The sequence below is a fragment of the Halictus rubicundus genome, chromosome 16 (genome assembly GCF_050948215.1).
Source record: "Halictus rubicundus isolate RS-2024b chromosome 16, iyHalRubi1_principal, whole genome shotgun sequence".
Classification (NCBI taxonomy): domain Eukaryota; kingdom Metazoa; phylum Arthropoda; class Insecta; order Hymenoptera; family Halictidae; genus Halictus; species Halictus rubicundus.
Window position 1 is genome coordinate 7832083 of NC_135164.1, and position 19811 is coordinate 7851893.

A 19811-nucleotide genomic window follows, 5' to 3' on the forward strand; every position below is an offset into this window, starting at 1 on the left:
TTTGGTTTGGCCAAGTGCCACGTACGTGGAAATTGAATTTCGATGTGACGCTACCTTCACCGATAAGAGCATGTTTCGAACAAATATCTTGACAAAGTTCAAAGGTTCTCGCATGAAGCACGGTAATAGCGATCACCTATGAAACATTTTAGAGGGGCACGATTGAATAAACATTGAATACGAAGGCATTAGCCCACGTTTCCTGATATGCAACATAACTTCGTGTTTAGTTTACGATGCGCAGCTCTGGTTCGCGAAGCAACTTGAATAAAGTGTTTGTTTTTTGTTCATTTGGAACTGGTTCGTTTCGTCCAATACAAGCAAGAATTTCTGATGTCATCGGAAACAGTAATGTATATTTACAACATTATTATCCACCACGATTTAGATTTCTGTGTATTTTTGGACAATTTTCGAAAGGTGACAAACGATATAAAATATGGACTTTTAAAAAATATAAAGAAACATAACATTTCTGGATTGAGTAAAGCATTGTCTCTTCGTAATATTGAAAATATTCGATTTAATTAGAATTTGATACGAAAAGAAACAGTAATATATATTTACAACATTATTATCCACCACGATTTAGATTTATGCGTATTTTTGGACAATTTTCGAAAGGTGACAAACGATATAAAATATGTACTTTTAAAAAAATATAAAGAAACATAACATTTCTGGATTGAGTAAAGCATTGTCTCTTCGTAATATTGAAAATATTCGATTTAATTAGAATTTGATACGAAAAGAAACATTAATATATATTTACAACATTATTATTCACCACGATTTAGATTTCTGTGTATTTTTGGACAATTTTCGAAAGGTGACAAACGATATAAAATATGTACTTTTAAAAAATATAAAGAAACATAACATTTCTGGATTGAGTAAAGCATTGTCTCTTCGTAATATTGAAAATATTCGATTTAATTAGAATTCGATACGAAAAATTGCTGAAATGGTTTGACTTGGAAGAAAAAATTAATGTTGTCGCTAAAAATGCTGTTTAAATCGTTTCACTACAAGTGCAATTATTAAATTCGACAATATCGAACTGTTACGAAGTTCACCCATTAATTTTGTTAAATTCAGTCAAATCCGTTTCTGTTTCCCGACAGTATGAAATTAATTAATTCTTTCTAATATTTCGACGCAAACATGTCTCGCCCGGCTAAATGTACGATCCGTTCGTTTTCAATCAAGATGGAGGATATCAAGACACGTATCGACGGACAGGCGTTGGGGCATGCTGAACTTGAGGCTGTCAGCGTGACAGACGAATTTCCAGGTGGTATTTAGCCGCAGCGCGAAACGAATCTGCCACGGCGATAGCAAAACCGCTCTCGAGAAAACTTAATAAACGTCGCGACCGCCTAACAGGAAGCGGACGAGATAGCCGATGAATAATTAGAACGAGACGCAAGTGGAGCGGGACTGGAATCACCGGCGGATGAATTTTGCAAAATTCACCGTTCCAACTGTCAATAAAGTCTGCGACTGTTTGACTTCGCGTCCCGCTCGCGATGAATAGTTTATAACCGCGAGAACGGCTCCGATACTTCGGGCTAAATGTATTTTGCTCCGGCAGCCGGACTGCTTTTAACGCGCGTCTTTCGAAAAGATCGGAAAATCGAAATCCGATCTGCCAGATTTTCCAATGAACGCTTAATCGCTTTCGGTTAATTAGAGTGGCGAGGCGTCTGATGGGCCCGGCGCGTTTAATATTGCGCGCAAGAAGATTCAAGCGTGAAATATAGTCTGTCTTTTCTTGTCACAGTAATTTTCATAGCGATTCAATACGGCAGATTTTGATATTTAATAAAGTTACAAGCAAGCTTGATGACTTGATGACTTCTCTGCAAATTTTAGAATTCCGAATGAAATGACGAATTTTGAATTTCTTGAATCGCAAAATTCCGATGATATACTTGAAGCAACATTCGCTGGAGCGACAATTTCGAATCGAAGTTAATTATCGGGTTAATGGATTTTAAGTTTGAGCCACATATCTGACAGACGTTGATCGATGATATTGATGATATATACGTACGTTGCGTGATAACAAGTTTGGTGTTTGTGCGCTAATAATGTGTGAACAGTTTTAGAGTGTCAACAGATGATGAACCGTGATGACCCAATTTCGAAGAAATTATGTGTTATGAATTATTAGTGAGCCCTATTATACCGTGTTATTACGAACCATTCGACTAAAAGGAAAAATGGAGAAAGTTTATACATAACGACGTTATAAAGTATCGATAATTCTACAAAGAAGCGAAGAAAATTGATAATCGCCATTAGATTGATTGATGACATTTTCGTAATTATGCTAGGTAACATATCACGATTGAGCAGTAGAAAATGATTAATGGCTGCGTCAATGAGAAATCCTATTCAAAGTAGTTACGAGATTCTACCGAGTCCGCGTAAAAGCTGGAAGAATTAAAAATTGTTTCTTAATGAATAAATCCATTGATTGACTGGGTCCGCAATGAACCTATAAATATGTAGGTCGTCGCGTCATCGGCGAACACATACGTGTCGCATAGCTTTCTTAATGATATCCTTCTGTGTTAGTAGTATCTGATTAGGCATATACGAAACAGTGACTTTCAACTATGAACGATTTTCCAATGGCGCACATATGTACAATGAATACGGAAAGAAATTAATTCGACGTACAATATTTTCTACGTTAAAAAGGGTGCTTAATCACTCGGTGCTGATTACCTGAATTACTTCTGTCATGGACGCCTGATTGATGCAAGATGTCTATACATAGACTTAGAATAATTCAATAAGTGGAAAGAAATTCATGGAAATTTTGCATGATCAAACAAACAGAATAATTTAGAAAATAATAATAAGAGATTAAAAATATTAAACTACGCTAAACCCTGCAACAAGAATTTACGAGGGAACGCATTATGAATGATGAGCTTTCGATATTAATGCGTGAGAACTATGATTCGATTACGAATATTTTCAAAAATATTACAAATGGAGGTTCTGAATTCTAATTTGCGAAAATTTGGCATGGATTTTCTTCAGAAATAGGTGTGCCCTTTGAAGAAACTTCACAGCTACTCTTTACCAAATTGATATTAAAGAAACCTAGATACGAACAATTAATGAAAATCGCTTCAGAGACCCAAATGCTTATCAGGAATAATCGAAAGTAATACGATCTTAATATACTTCTCGAGTGAAGCTAAATCCAGCGTAAACGTCCCCGAAAGCGTCGTTCGAAAGAAATTGGCGCGCAAAATCAAGCACAGAACGTTCACTCGCACCTCCATACTGCCACCATTACCACACGAAGAGTAAAAAATCGTTTCTTCGCAACCAGAAAAAGGGGCACGGTATCTAACTCAATAAATTATACTCAATTACGTGAATCACGAGTTCGAGCAGTTCCAGGACCACAGGAGATAAAAGGAAACGTCTAGACCGCAGATTTCTATGTAAATTTATGCAAATTCGCGTCCCGGTAGACGGTCAAAAAATGGAGCTTTATCCGGTCAGAATGAAACCGAACATCCACTTGAACAGAAAACGATTGAATTTAATCCTGATTTGTGTAATTGTACGTAATTACAGATAAATCGGTATAGATCTCATAAACGTTCGAAAACAGTTCGCTTCGAAACCATCGATTTCCAAGGGTGCAGATCACACGTATAATAATAAGCACCGCTATAAAACTCCACAAACTCGTAACTCCTTCCCGTATCGCACAGACGAGTATCTTCGTTAACAAGTCCCATGATTATCAAACACGAATCAAGAGAATGAAAACAGACTGGGTCACATTAGCGACGCAATTACCAGCTCGATCGGAACAATCGCCGTAGCTGCGACAAAAGCCACCGAACGAGCCCGATTTCTCGCATAGCGTGACGAATTAAATGTCGCTCGAACGATCGACGAGCAGCGCGAATTCAAAGGCGTTGCTCCCACGAGTCGGTTAGTATCCAGGAAACAATAGTGAGTTTGACTTGCGATTGAACGCACTCGCTGCGTACCCTTTTGTCGATCAATTATCCTCGGCGATGGTTGCCGCGTCGAAGGAACGAGCACTGAAACGATTCAGATGTGCCTAACGTGAACACGATCGGGTCCCGATCGACGATCGCGCACACGAGCACGCGGACGAGAGAAGAGAAGACCGAGGACTTCCGGTTTCGATCGGTTCGCGCGACGAACGCGGCGAGGGTTGCTCGCAAGGGCCCGTTTGCCGCGGGACCGTTCGCATCAAGGGTTTCGCAGGCTTCGAGGACCTAAGACGCGGCGCGTCGCGTCGTCGCGAGTCGCGTGGACGCCGCTTGGTGAACTGCGGCCAGCGCCGCGGTGCCCGTGATAGCGACGACTGGCACCGTGTTCCATTGGCCGACGAGACGAAAGCCACCGTCGCCGCCGCCGTCACCGCCGCAGCGCAAGCGTCTCTCCGACTTTTTTACCCCAACGAACCGATCAAATCACCTGCTCGATACGCGCTCACCTTCGCAACCCGACGATCCACGATTTCGATCCCACTGCAACGATCTTCCGCGCGACACGCGACTAGCGAAATCTGATCGCTTCCACCATTATTAACCCTTAACGCTCGAATGGCGACTGTAAGCCGCCACTAAACATTGCTGTATCGTTGTTCAAAATATTTTCTACATTGTTACATTTGTTCGTATTTAATCAATTTCGAAAGATTTCCGAACTCTACGAGTAAATTGCACCATTCTCGTATGTACAGGGTGTATAAGAATTATATGTCACGACCATCGTAGCGTGATTCTACAACTGCGGATCGGTGGGGATCTGTGACAAAAATTGCACCGCAAAATTCATTCTGACCTCGAAACTTAAGGTCAAAGTATCGAAAAATTTGAGTGATGAGTACTGTACGATGTAATAAAAGAAAATTTGTCGGCACATTGACCTTGATTTCCAAGGTCAACGTGAATTTTGCGGTGCATTTTTTAAACAGATTTCCACCGATCCAGAGGTGTAGAATCACGCTATGGTGGTCGTGACATATAATTTCTATACACCCTGTACAGTATGGAAAAATATACAGGGTGGTCCACGCAATTGTTTCAAGTAATAACTCCGTTATTATTGCATTTACGAGAAAATGATAAAGGAGAAAGATAAATGGTTCGAAGAGCACTATGCATGCATATTCTTTTGTTGCACAGATCGATTCTTCCGTTCATGCTACGTAAAAAATGATTAGGGTACCATGGCAAAAAATCATTTCGACGGGTCCCGTAAACCTAGTGTTAAGGGGGAGTAAATGGCCCGTTTTTCAAGAATTTTTTTTTTTTGAAAATATAACGCGTAGATTAATTCAAAATTTGAGGTATCATTTATCAACCTTATAACGTGGACAGAAATATTATTTACAAATTTTAATCGTTAGTATCAACGGTGCGATGGCGACTCGAAAAAGGCATCCTTGAAACGCGCCGCGCGGTGCACAAAAATGATCTCAAACAACAAAAAAAATCGAAATGGAATCGTTAGTTTATGCAAATTCGCACACGACAATCCTCTCTTATTAAAATTTGCAAAATTGTAAAAATGGCGTAGTTTTGAGAAAAAGACGAACTTTCTGCTATGATTTTCCGTCTAATTATGGGACCGAGTCAAATTATTCAAATTATGAGTTACTCTCTAAAATACATCTTTTACGCAAGTATTTGCTCGACTATGTCTTACAGTGTTCGAGAAAAGCATTCCCAAAAATCACTTTGGGTACGCTACATGATTGAGAATGAACCTTTTAGGAAATTGTTTTAACGCATTAATTCCGAAAATGTTTCATTAATATGGAAAGTTATCGTCTAGGGCAATGTTACTCGTAAGTAACAGAGTTTCGTTGAAATATTGATGGTCCTTGCAGATAACCTCCGCTGTACTGGTTTCTATTGCGCGTCTTCCATTATTTGAATGAAATGGCGGCCATCTCGGGTTTCGATGAACGCGAATCGTTGAATGGGTTTTCCTTTTGGCACACAGTAACACAATTTCGTTGTTGTTTCGTTGGAGATTTATAATGCAGGAAGGACAGGGGAGAATTTCCCGATTCCGAAGTTAGCGTAGCGTGAAACAGGAGTCTTTTTTGGTCTACTTTTGTCAATCGTCCGAGCACATGGTAAAGAACATGTACGCTGACCCGTAATGGATTACTTTCCTCCATTTTAGATCGATTATTACATCGATTTCTAACAACATAATATTTCACCAAGAAACTCACCGTTTGCTTGTAGCGATACCAAATTATAGACTAAATACTAAATCTTGTAAACTTAAAAAGAAAATTAAGTTAATTTACAAGAGGTGGTCAAACAAATATTTTACTAACGTTTTGTTTTTCATTCGATCCTAAAAAATATTAGCACAGAAGATCTTGATATAGTTTCACCCATTTTCATTTTACACTTTGATCTGACGAATTTAATTCATAATCTTACGCTTCAAACAAATACATCGAATTGAACCACAATTGCAGGGAGATAACAGACTACAGTATTTTCATCCGAGTAATTATTGAAATATTTTTGAAACGTAAGCGATTCATAGTCGATGTGTTACATTGCCTACCCGTAATATTAAAAGTATACAGGAAACACACCGTTCCGATTTAGGTTGCGCATGCGGCTGCGGATGTGGTTGCAGAAGAGAGGCAAAAATAATATGGACCGCATTAGCCTTTTTGCCTAATTAAGTTCTCGCGTTTGCGGACTTTTTAGTAGTCATAACCCGTTATGAATGCAAGTCCTATTTATAAATATATCCTAATGTAACTGAAATATTAAGAACAGTGTAATGTTGGAAGACTTTTCCAGAATTCCTGTTACGTTCGCATAGTTTCCATACTTTTCGCATTTTCTTTTCCGGAGGTAAATTACGAACTATGGCAATTAGAAGTAATTCGTTTTCTAAACGATTGTATCACGCACTATCTTCCATCTTGTACGTGTTAACCTTTATTTCACCTTCGGATAATTATCGAGCGTAACTTTGAAATAATGCAAAATGGCTGTCTCGAACTTTTCCGGTACGCTTTTAAAAAGAAACGCGTTTCAAAAATGATTAATCTTGAACTTTCCGTGTCATAAAGTTACTCTTTTTTTCCCCCCGTGTATGCATGTTTTAATGAACATATACGGTAAAAGTATAAATCACTGATTGATTAATAGTCCACGTACGCGGGAACTGAATTCATTAGCATGCGAATACACCTTGTAGATACACGGTTTCGAGAGACCGTGTACTAACAGTGGTTTATTGAAGTAGACTTGACCCACTTTTCATTCGAATTTCTACATACAACAATCCTCGAGGTTTATAAACGTACTTCTAATTAATTTCGTGTCCGAGCAGAACGCAATAAATACCGACGGAGCTTTTTACCCAAAATCAACGCGCCGCAATTAACGTAGCGATTTCTACACCCAATTTCCACTAATTCCGAGAGTTTTCCTTCGCGAAGAGACTTCCTTTCTCTTTTGTGGGAAAATGAAATATGCTTCGGACGTCTTAGAACAAAGAAACGAAGACGTGAAATATGGTGGACTTCCGAGGGGGAGGACTCGTGAGGTATTATGCGATACGGAAGATGACAAATGCACTATACCGATGTAATTTTGCAACGATAAATCTTCTTTCGTTTAAGGAAGTGACTCGCTGAATACAGACGTGATAAATATACACGTGTTTTCTCGCTATTAGTAATAACTAAACCAGCGAAAAACCATGCTAATCGTCAGCAATCGCAGCCTACATATGTTAGTTAATTTCAAAATCAGTTATTATATACCCTAACCTAACCTGAGATACTTATTCATCATCTCCGATATAACTTTGATAAACCATGATATTAATATTGATTATTACGGAAAAATTGAAAGAAAAATTATTCAATGTTTTTTAATTATTGTCGATAAAACTTCAACTATGTCAACACTCTTGCGGGACGAGATAAGTTTTGATATGAGACGAATATGACAATTTTTGAGATTGGTAACCCAATAGGGACATAATCATTTTTAATAAGAATACCAATATTTAATCGAGTCGACTTTTGGACGGTCCTTTGACACAATAAAATCAAAGATGGCCAACAAGTAGATTGCAATATTGACCCTGTTGAAAATGGACATTGTGAGTATTGGAATTAGGTATAATAGATATATCTGATGCTCTCTCGAAGTTGTAAATATTTTGCAGAGTTTGTACGTTCACTGTTCAGTGAACATCTATTTACATAACGTGAAATGTTCACTCGATTGATCGGAGATTGGTTACGGAAATTACGAGACGCCCGTTGACTCGAGGCGTTCGAACTTCGTGTACTTCGAGCGTACTTCGCGGTATCGATTTTTAATTACTATGAACGAAGAGCTGACAGAAACTTCGATAATTCTGTTTGTAGCGTGCAAGAGTTGCTTTATCGCAAACCCTGCCTCTCAACAAATGGTGAAACGAAGAGACATTTTCAAACAGCTTTCTCCAAACGCATCTTTGTTCGCATTATAAATAGAAATCAAGACAATGTTCACTGTACACCGTTATCTTTTTCTTATGCATACAAACATGGAAAGTGGAAACTCTGTTCTCAGCGTATCCAATGCATTCTTATTACAAATTCAAATTCTGTTTCCTCTGCGAGTCAGTTCGCAAAATGTACGGTTAAACTTTACATCAGGAAACCTGAAATTTTTTACCTTTTTTTACGCAATCCTGTAGATTTTGGCAAGAAAATGCGGAAAATCCACGTTTCAATGTTAGGAATTCACGTGTACAACAGTTACGCGTGTTTAAACTTTTATAGCGTTTTCGAGTTTTGCTTCAAACGGATACAAAATTCAAAGTCAACGTTTCTGGTCTTTCATACGAAAAAATTGAAGATGGAATCGAAAAAAATCCTTACCGTTATGTCGGAAGTCTTCAACAGTGTTGAAAATATTAAAATCTGACCAATTAAAATTCTGACCTTAAAAATTTGACCAATATCCCGTTTATCAATGAAGGAAAAATAAAATTTTGATACACCCAGTGTTCTCCACTTTTTAAGAACATCCATCCGGTTCGAAATTTCCAATTCAATTGACAGATTATTTCGAAAATACACGTTCAGTCGTACAAGTGAAATTCACTATTTCATGGCAACTCTTTTGAACGATCTGCTCACTTTCATTTCCATAGAAGAAGACTTTCATGCTAATTATTTCGCGTGTACATTTAACTCTTCGTTTGTGCGACAAGACTTCGTTATGGCGGTTTAAACATTTACATACCGCATTTTTACCATTAACGGTTCGAGTAGTCATACTCTTAACTTAATTACTTAGCTTAACCACTCTTATTTTCAATCGAGGACGGCGGACCGAAGTCAAAGGGAAACCACTCAGTCGGATCAAAGATTAAAGCGCAACGAGAGACGAAGAAAGAGAAAATGAGAGAGAGAGAGAGAGAGAGAGAGAGAGAGAGAGAGAGAGAGAGATCTACAGGTGGCACGTTTCTATTCCTCCTAATTTCCAGCAGGACTTCTTTCGTCGTTTCGGGGAGGACAACACTTCCGTCAGGTTTCTATTCGGGTATGCGACCGAATGGATCAAAGAATCGCGGATGCAGTCCCAAAATACATTGCGTGCTCGCTGGCGAGCCATCGAACGATGGTTTGTATCCTCGCACGTGCATCCCCGTGCGCCGAGAGACCGGGTCGAAACAGCGGTGGAATCGATCGCGAAAGTTTAATTAATTATCGACGCGTTCGCGAGCCAGTGCTAATTGCTTTCTCGAGGCGCGACTCCGAGCGTCGTCGTAATTAAAGCTTCCGGTACGAGGCGTGCTGACCCAGGGGTAATATTAAGAATTAACCCACGCGAGTTTCGCGGATGTGCAAGGCTACTTTCATCCTCGCTGCGAGCGACAAATTGCCTCGGCTCCGATCCAATAAATCACTCCGCGTGGAAAGAGACGCGAGGCCTCGCGGAAATAAAAATGGAGAAGCGGACGCGACGCTTGTCGTCATTTGTCGCGACACTTCAGGGCCCGCAGATTAGGAAACCACTCTTCAAGGTAACCTTCAAAGGACCTTCGAAGCAGGAGGAGGGAACCGTGTGACCACCTTGTATTAACCACTTGAACATGTCTCTGCCGTTTACTTATAGCCGTCGGTCCTAATAGCACGGTAGAGTCTCGATCTAAGCCCAATCCTCGGGTCCGAGCTGTGACATAGATCGTGTAGGGCTACTATTTTCTTGCGACCGCGTCGAAAGTAGCCATTATTCACTTTTCTCTAAGAGAGCAGATAGCAGAGCCTAAGACAGAGCAGATGAGAAACTGAAAAACCATTTTTTGAAAAAACATTGAAAAATTGTTTTCCTGAATGAATCTTTCATAGATTCGAAGATTGAAGCCTTCTCCTTGCAACGACGCGTGAACCACAGATGTACATGTACAATAAGTAACATTTGCGACATAAAAGTCGCTCAGACATGTGTTTTATGGTCGCAATGAACGTGTCAACGTTTAATAAATTATACTATTTTCCCAATGTAGGTTAAAAGCCTCTATGAAACCGTTAACGGTAATATAGTAGCCAGAGGTGTCAATTTAAACTTTGTGATTTTCAAGAAGTATCGAAAGTTGCAGTTGTCAGTTTGGTGTTCGACTTGCAGCATTGCAGTGAAATAATTTTATGCCGGAAGATACCTATTGAGAATGCAGCCAAGTTGAACACCGATACCGGCTCTGGTATTAAAGGTCGCGAACAAGGAGCAACGCGGATCGTCATTAAAAGTTTTAGCATTCGAAAATCGTATTGTACAACTAATACCGATTCGAACTTTGCTAGGAAGTTGAAAACTCACCTGACAGTTGTCGCTCCGATTGCGAGCGCGGCTGCTGCAAACTCTGAAACCAAAAAGCGGGATCTGATTAATTTCCATTTCGAATAGATGCATGAATTACTGTATCGTCGTCGAAATGATTAGTCTGTGGATTCTACATATTCAAAACTTCAGCGTCTGGTGGACCGTCATTCAATGAAAAAAGAAAAGATTTTCTACAAACGAAAAAGTGAAAACTCTCTTTAAAACACCACTCTCAATACCAAACGAATGTTATTCAACTTTATAATAAAAATTCTGCTAAAATAAAAACTCTTAAAAGTACCTCCCACTGAGTTCACATAATTCTCGGGATATTTCATTTGTTTAATGATACATTTTCTATCGACAACGTGAAAGTGGTTGTGCCATGGCAAGGCACGGACGACGCAATTTCGGTAATTAGCGTCCCTCGACGAAACGACAAATCCCATTAATCCGTTTTTGCGGAATAAACGCGGTGACCGTTTCGGAAGTTCTGACCGCGATAAAACGTTGGTCGCCGGCCATAGTTGCTGATCGAATTCGCCTGGGCGACCAATACCGAACAGATTTTCAGTATAAAGTTACCGGAGGCTGACGAGTAACGATTGGCGCGGCTTAAATTGCATTTTGAATCGTTTTGCCTCGTTAATTGACCGATGCACGAGCGACGTCCGAATTGCCGTGGGCGGACGTTATTATCATATTTAACGGCGATGTATTGGGTTAAGGTGTGCGGGCTTTTCGCGGGGGCGTGCTTTTAGAAAAACCACGGGGTTATCCTTCGCCGATGGGAAAACGCGTGGAGAGGGCGAACCATGACCCACATGCGATATCGAGCCAGGCCAGCGTCGAAACAAACGAACGACCGTGACCTTATCTGCGCCATAACGCCGCACAAAACGTTCATCGATTAATCCTAGCACAAGTAATTTTATAAAAACGCCGGCGCGTGGGCTCCCTACGCCTCCCTGAAAGGTAAACAGGAACAAGGAAAATATAATAATTAACCCTAATTAACCCCTTGTGTCCCATCGTGCTGTCACTGTTATGCCGATTACAACTTCTTTGTCGACTCATCCGGTTTTGTATCGAATCAGGGATTAACCCTTTGCACTCGGCGCTATTTTCAATCTAAAACTAAATTTTTCTCGCGTCTTGCAATATTTTCATGTTATTCGTACGAAACCGATCCGATTTCTACATATGATATTTAAATGTTTAGTAATCTATTGAATACTGAATTTTGTAATGTAACAAATATTTTGTAATATCTTTTGTAATTTCTTTGAAATAATGCCACAATAATTTCTAGCGGTGCTTCAGAGTCACCACTCGAGTGCAAAGGGTTGAAAGTGTTATGAAATTCTTTGATGGATTCCCACAGTATACATTCCAACGAGTGCAGATAATGCAACTATGAAAGTTTTCGTTTTCACGGAATTAGGACTTTCCTGGAAATATTTTTATAGAAATCAATATAGTGCTGCGACGGGACAGGTATTTTGTTCGTGGAAATACTGAATACTTAGTTTATGTTACGCATAATGTTACGTAGAATTGCGAATATGTTGCGTATTTTTAACGTTTACATTTTACGGTGAGAAACTCTTTCGCTGGTTATTTTTAGTAAACGTTTTCAAATAAATTGTTTCCACGGAACTTTTATTAGAGATGAAATATCTGTTGTGCGAGAATACTTCTCAAATAAGTATCTTCCCATGAAAATTCTTCGGGAACAGATAATATTTTCTTCGATGGAACGTACAAGTTCGGACAGAACTATTTTAGAAACGAGATACCACATCACATATTTTTTCGCGTTTGATACGATAAACTGAAGAAAATGAATATTTTAACATGCGAACGTTCTTGGACATGTCAATATGTATAATCTACTGAGTATCATCCACAACATTTACGTCATCAGAATTGCAGATATCAAGATTTTCGATTCTCATTTGTGTAGAAGATCCTGAAGCGGATGCATGCATTGTACAACCTAATTGATAAAGTGTGCACGTCGTTCATTTGTGGTTATTTGATCAAAAGAACATAGTCCAGTGTTAGAAATGGTTAGAAGTTTGTAATAGTAAGCTTGCAAATGTTTTAGTGCAAAGAATTAATAAACATATGAGATATGTTACGCAAACCCTCCACGGTTGAAAGCAATAAATAAATAATAATGATAATCATATGGAACATCGAGCGATAAATTCCTCTTTCGATGCTGCGTGAATATTGAACTGCAATATTTAGTTAATCGATTTATAGAAGCTGTGTTTATTCATTCAAATCGTTATAGCAAGGTAATTTAGCGTTCATTAATATGTATCAGTGAACGCTGGTAAATTAAATTGGTAATTTCGAATTGATGTGCACGCTTCATACATTTATACATCGCCTTATTCCTTCGTTGTACTTGCCGGACATTCGACAAGAAAAATCAATCCTGACAAAAGTTTAGTCAATTATTAGCTGACAAATAGCCAATCAATTCGGTGAATTTTTATTTTCCTCGAAGTTACGCGTTCTTTTTGAAACACTGAAAACAACTGGAGAATTTAAAGATGCTGTTACGTTACACCAAACTGTTAAGAAAAGAAACAAACTCGCAATTAACGCAGACAATTTTTATTTCCACGTAAAAATCCTCGGTCGACAATTATTTCTGAGAGAGGCATCTTTGAACTTGTGCTTTCTCAGTCGAAGGTTCTCGGCAACGAATAAAAAAAGAACCTGCGCCGAGTCGACAGCGTGCGGGAAAAAAGCTGATGAAACTAATTGTCCTTCGGCGTAAAATACAGTATGATAAAACGGACGGTTGATCGGCCGCGGGCAGTAAACGTCGGGACGCAGACGTTCGCATTGGCAGTCTATTTACGAAAAATCGCAGGCCGCGTTGGAAATGCTTTCACGAACAATGCCCGTGAGACCGAGCCTTGTCTTTTACGAGGTGCATAACTTCGGAAGAAGACACCACCGAGAGCACACCGAAAAGAATTTATTTGTTCGCACAAAAAGATTCCCCATATGAAATGAATTCCGCGCGAGCTTTGATCCGGACGTGTGCACCTTCTGCCTACGTTGAAACCTTTGTTTTCCGATTTAACCTCCGAAACCGAACCGTAAATCGTTCATCGGTTCCCCTCGACAAATATTTTTCTCTTTTTATCTCGCAGCTGGCCGCGCGGGATCGTGCGCGAAAGCAAATTAAAGCCGCAGAAAGAACGCATCCTTGGTCTAATTGCGTGCACTTGGAAACATGCAAACGCTTGCACGCATTTGGATGCACAAGGAATCAAACAGAGTCGCGGCAAGGCAATTAGAAGCACGATTCCGCGGAGAACTTAATCGCATGCTCTAATTAACGAATAGCATCGTCGGGATGTTCTACTGCCACTTATACGATGCGCCTCTTTGTCATCCGTGTTCGGCGAATTTCTTTTGGAAATGAAACTGTTAGGGCCTAGCAGGAGATTTTAGTTGCGAGTCACTGTAAAAACAATGAACACGTTGGAAAATTGTTGTGAACAATAATGATAATCGTACAATTAATTGGATGTAAAAATTTCTTTTTGGCAATCTATGTAATATGATTCTGATTTTTAGTATAAAAGATTCAATTGGTTATTGAAGATCTCAATCACTGAATGTATAATAAACATCAATTTTAATTGGTAAGCAGTATTAATTAAACGAGTTCACGGTTCCTGTTTTAAGGTATCTTCATTTTCTTAATTTTCCTTCGTGGCAGCTTCATGACTACGTTCTACTTTCCAAGAAATTTGTTTTCCTTTTTTCTGCCTATTCTTCCCGAAGATATTAACGAGCTTAATAACTTTCGTAATGAGGCGTACGTATTTATAAAGTTCATCCTGAAACTTGGTACTTCTTTCTGTGCGAATGCAATGCCGTGCCAGAAACTTCCTCAATTATCTAATAACAATAGATCAGAATTACCAAATTCTCCAAATGCCCCGACTGTCATTTAATTGGTCACAAATGCACGAAATTTACAGTCCATTCGTAATAATTGGAAAAATACTGTTAGGATCGTCAGCACCGATTAGAAGTGAGTCGTGACAGACTCTGCACAGGACCGAAAAAGGGGGAAATATGTTCATCAACGAACGAAGATTGTAGTCACCGATGATTCTCGAAGCTGCATCGGGGTGCGATGATTTTTTCGCTCCTCGTCGGAAACTCTCCTCCACCTAAGGCCCTTTGGAAACACACAACCCACACACGATGGCTATTAGAGGTATGAGGGATGCCAACCGATTAATACGCCGACATGGCTCGCTGCCCCATTAGCTTTGATCAATCCCAAACACCAACCTGCCGATCTCCTGTACATGTGTATCGCGAAAACATATGTTCGCCGAAGCAGCGACGAACCTCTCGTGCGCGAACTGCCATCTCGCGTATCGACGTTTCATTGATAATCCGTGCACACCGATTTTAAGCTCGCACCAAACTACCTTAACAACTGTGAACTACAAATCGCATTTTTTCAATCTACATTACGAAAAAACCGGATCGATAGAAGCTTAAAATTTCGATATAATTGGCAAAGGAAAATGCTAGATCCATGTTCTTCCATTTTATTTATAATTTCTGTTTTACATGTATTTATTGTATCGTCTTCTTCAAAATCCAACCACTGGCGCGGAAAAATATGTTTTAATCGTCAAACATAATTTGGAAGAACGGTAATCTAGTTTCGTATTTCAATACAAATGGAATATACAACACTGTACACTGTTATCAGAAAATAAATTGTTCCATGAAGTGGTTACATCTTGTTCAAAGAAACGAAATTACGAGTACTCATAAACCACTGATTTTTAATGAAATGTTTGATCAACCTCGTGCACTTGAACTTTACGTGATAAAGCACGAAGCACGCTTATCAGTACCGGGACTATTTTATATAAATCGTGGTACACAATGTTTATGCTCGTAATTCTTAGTTCACGAAAGGCTTGTTGCAAAGTTGACCCATAAATATGGAAATAAGTGAAGTCCCGATTAAATTACTGTCGAAGCACGTGGCCCGAGCAATTAATAACAATTCTATGGTATAACTGTTCAAAGTGCAACGCGATTTATGTGCTCGGGGTTGTAAGTAAGCAGCGAGTAGATCGATAAATTTGTCGATCTTTTCGTGCATGTGTATAACATTGCCTGTATTGAAAAGTTTACGTACTATTCGACGCCTGGGGGTAATAAAAATATTCGAAGGCAACCGTGTGCAACACCTGTAGAGCCTGTTGTTGTAATTTATATTCTTAGCTGCATAAACATTCGCTTGACAGCTTGCGCAATACAGTATTTGGTAAAGTTACAACATTTGGCATATTTAGTTTGGCACGATAATGCGATTCTTTAAAAACTGAAAATCAGACATTTTTGATAGATTTGAATGTTGCATTTATTTATATTTGATGTGTTGACAAGAAATGGTTGTTTATTTCGGCTCGAAAGCATAGCTCTTTCTGCAGCAGTTTTTTTTTTGTTGGTTGCATACTGGCACAGACTAAAAACACGAAAATATTTAGCAGAACGTCTGACGTAACGGGGGGCTCATAGAAAATTAATTGTGGACGGAGAGCTAAAAGCTTCGTATCTGTTTTTTCAAGTGCACCAGGAGAAATTAATTTTAGCCTCGACTGGAAATAATTATTCGGCGAACAGAGAACGCCCGTTAATATTTCACGAAATGGTAATTAAATATTCTCTTTTTCAATGTCGGTTTGAGTTCGTCGTAAAATAACAAACTAGAAGAAGAAAAGAACTATTATAACAAATCAACAGTTTTGCTTTAATATTTTTACCCAGTGTGGTTTAATCATTGATTCGAGAAATTATATATTTCGAAAATTTTGCCGTTGCCATGGAACTTTTAATCTCTTTTTCAAACACATTTTCACAGTTTTTAATGTTGAGCATAAACACATTTTCTCTCTGTGAATTTTACAGGTCGTCAAGCATCGTGCTCAATTACAGTTTCGATAGAGTCTTTGAAGTTCTCATTAATTATCATGTTTTGTTCCGAAAACGTTGAGCGAAACGTCGAAATTCCTTCAGCGGGAATATGCGATGGGAAATTCAAGTTTCATATTTCGTTCTGAAAGTTCAGGCGGTATTTTATTCAGTGCTAGGAGCAGCAAAAAATTCTCGAGGTAAATAGAGTATTGGATGTGCGGTTGTGCATCGACGCGAAGAGTCGTTTTTAGCATCAAAGCGTCCACGGTGGCCTTGAACAATTTACGTAGACCGGTTGTCCACCATGGTTTGTGGCCGAGTATGAGTTATAATATCTGGCTGGACTAAAATTCTCACAGAAATCCCATATACTGTTTGATCTATTAGGCAGTCGCAGAACTCGATGCCTTTTATCATAAAAAAATTTATTCCACTCCCAAAACTTAAATAAAACTATAATTAAACACTTCTTTTAATTTTTCTTTGAAATCAAATCTACATTTAATCAACCCCATACATATCTCTATTAAAATACTGATTTAAATTGAACTATAACTAAAAACCTTGGGAGCCAAATTTTCATTCAATCAATTCTATATGCTTCAATTATGGTATGGGTTTGAATAAAAATATAACGACAATCTTTATAAAATTTTCATTCTCTTCCATCTCTTGGAACACAAAATAAGACGTGCTATTTTAATACAATAATTTCAATGAAATGTTTTATAAAATCATAAACAAACTTTGGCACCTGGCTGAAGAATATAAAAATGTTTGGATTATTTCCCATCTACAAGAGTAAAGTCAACTGCCATTTACTTCCTGTTTTTAATCAATTGCTCTAGGAAAGCGTAATGTTGTACAAACACAACAATCGAAGTGCACGGATAAGTAATACCGGTTTCTATACGAAATTTATGCAGGATTGTACTTTGATATTTTGCGGTGCTAGTTCGCCAACACATTTTCACATTTATAGTCGTCTTATTAAACAACATACACGCTAAATCGAAGTGGTCAATAACGACGAAATAAGAATGGTAAGTCTGTGGAGTAAAATGAGAAAAACTGGTACCGGCCAGTATTAACCGTGCAAATTGTTGATCAAAGCTTTAAAAATAACGAGCGCACAGTTCAACCGATTATCGAGTCTTCGTTATACTATCGATTCGTCTCGTTCCCAAATAGGAACTAAATTTATCACTTTTCTATACCAGTGGAAGTTCCGCGATTAAATCACCGGTGCGTAGAAAGTCTATTCACTTTTTTTTCTATGCGACGTTCTCCCGAGAACTCTGAATTTCAGATCGTGAAATTTGCAAGCTCCTCAATACCGGTGAAACGAAGGCAATTAAGCTCATTAAAACGATTTTATACCGTCCAATTATTTCGTTCTGTCCGAGCTCCGTTTAGTCATTTCAAGCGCGCTCGAGATTCAGCCGTGCTGCAATTCGAAATCAAACGAAAATAGAGTTTCACCGTCGATGGTTGCGACGTCGCATCGTGGGTCAATTTGAATAAAAATTAATAAAAAGAAAATATTCGAGGCACGTCCGCGTCCGATGTTATCTGTACCGGTGCGATTCTGTTCGGAAGATACATCGAAGATCTCGAGAGTAGGTGGAGATACCCGTCGTGAGGAGAATTAAGCTCATCAAGTTCACAAAATATCAATTGTACAATCATTGTCCGGCGATACGTGTACGTTATACTAAAGGAAATCAGATCGAGTTGCGAGATAAAGTACACGCCGTGAAACCCGCCGCGAGGGGGAATTTCAGATCTCCATCCGGCTAACAAACTTTCAATTTTATGACAAGCATCGGTATCATCGATAAGCCTTTCAATCATGCTTAATGCCCTCTTGCTTCCATCTCAATAATTTGCCGCATATTTATACAGGGTGTTTCCCAACTGGCTCGGCACAAACGGTGGAAAAAAACAAGTCGAAAAGAAGGAATTTTGTTCGTTTGTCGCCTCGAAAAAAAAAAACAAGTTTGAACATCCGTCGAGTTCGCGTGCTCTAGTATGTGCAGGAAGTAGAATTGGTTGGTCGTGGTCAGACGAGTCTGCCGATTGCTATCTAACGGCGCGCGCATTACAAATTCTCAAACTCAAAAAACAATTTGCCGATTTGCCAATTTGCAATTTCTTTGTATCTTTAAAAGAAAAACAGTTATACTCCAGTTACCAGATCCACCCTGTATATGACGAGTTTTAACATTGCATTTGGTGTCACCATTAACGACAACATTTACCCGTCAAATATATATGAACAGTAACAATATTGAACGTTTGAATTGTTCGAACGAATATTTTTCGTCAGAGCTGTATAATATTTAAACTTTCACGATCGGATGACGGACCGATTTTCACCACTACACAGTTGATAATCCTCGAGACCATTTGCAGCAATATTTGTCAATTTTTTTGAAACATATTTTCCGGAAGCATTTTTTTTTTAGTCAATTTCTCGATAGCTGAAAACTCGTGTTACTCTACATGTTAGATTCTTATTGACCTGACAATTTCTATCTTAATAAAATGACAGAAACAGAAAATACTAACTGTCGTGCTGACAGATAACTGTGTAAGAGCTGTAGACAATGTAAAATAGAAAACCACATGAACTTATGAGCCCATTAAGAGAAAATAATTTGCTTCATTTATTTTTCTTAAAACTCCTCAGTAATGTGATTTATTCGTGTAATCTATTGTGCAAATATCTGCGTGAGCTCATACTATGAATTAATTTTTGATCTGCTTTCTTCGAAGACAGTATTGGAATTTTTCATTACATTTTCAAAATTGCGAACAGCGTAATTTATTGTACTCATGTGGGTCCGTACTATAGATTCTAATCTGCTTCGCGTCTTTTAAAAACAGTCTTTTCTCGCAGATTCTCAACAAGCTTCGCCCATCGCCAGAAAT

The 19811-nt window shown here is 38.7% G+C and overlaps 1 protein-coding gene across 1 annotated transcript in view; it reads right to left on the minus strand.

Moving 5' to 3' along the window:
• The window catches only part of Cv-c (RhoGTPase activating protein), a 437455-nt gene that overhangs the window by 255675 nt on the left and 161969 nt on the right, over nucleotides 1-19811 (minus strand). Inside the window, exon 8 of the mRNA XM_076802187.1 lies at nucleotides 10887-10929. Within this exon, the coding sequence (XP_076658302.1) occupies nucleotides 10887-10929 (43 nt within the window). The remainder of the gene's footprint in view (nucleotides 1-10886; nucleotides 10930-19811) is intronic.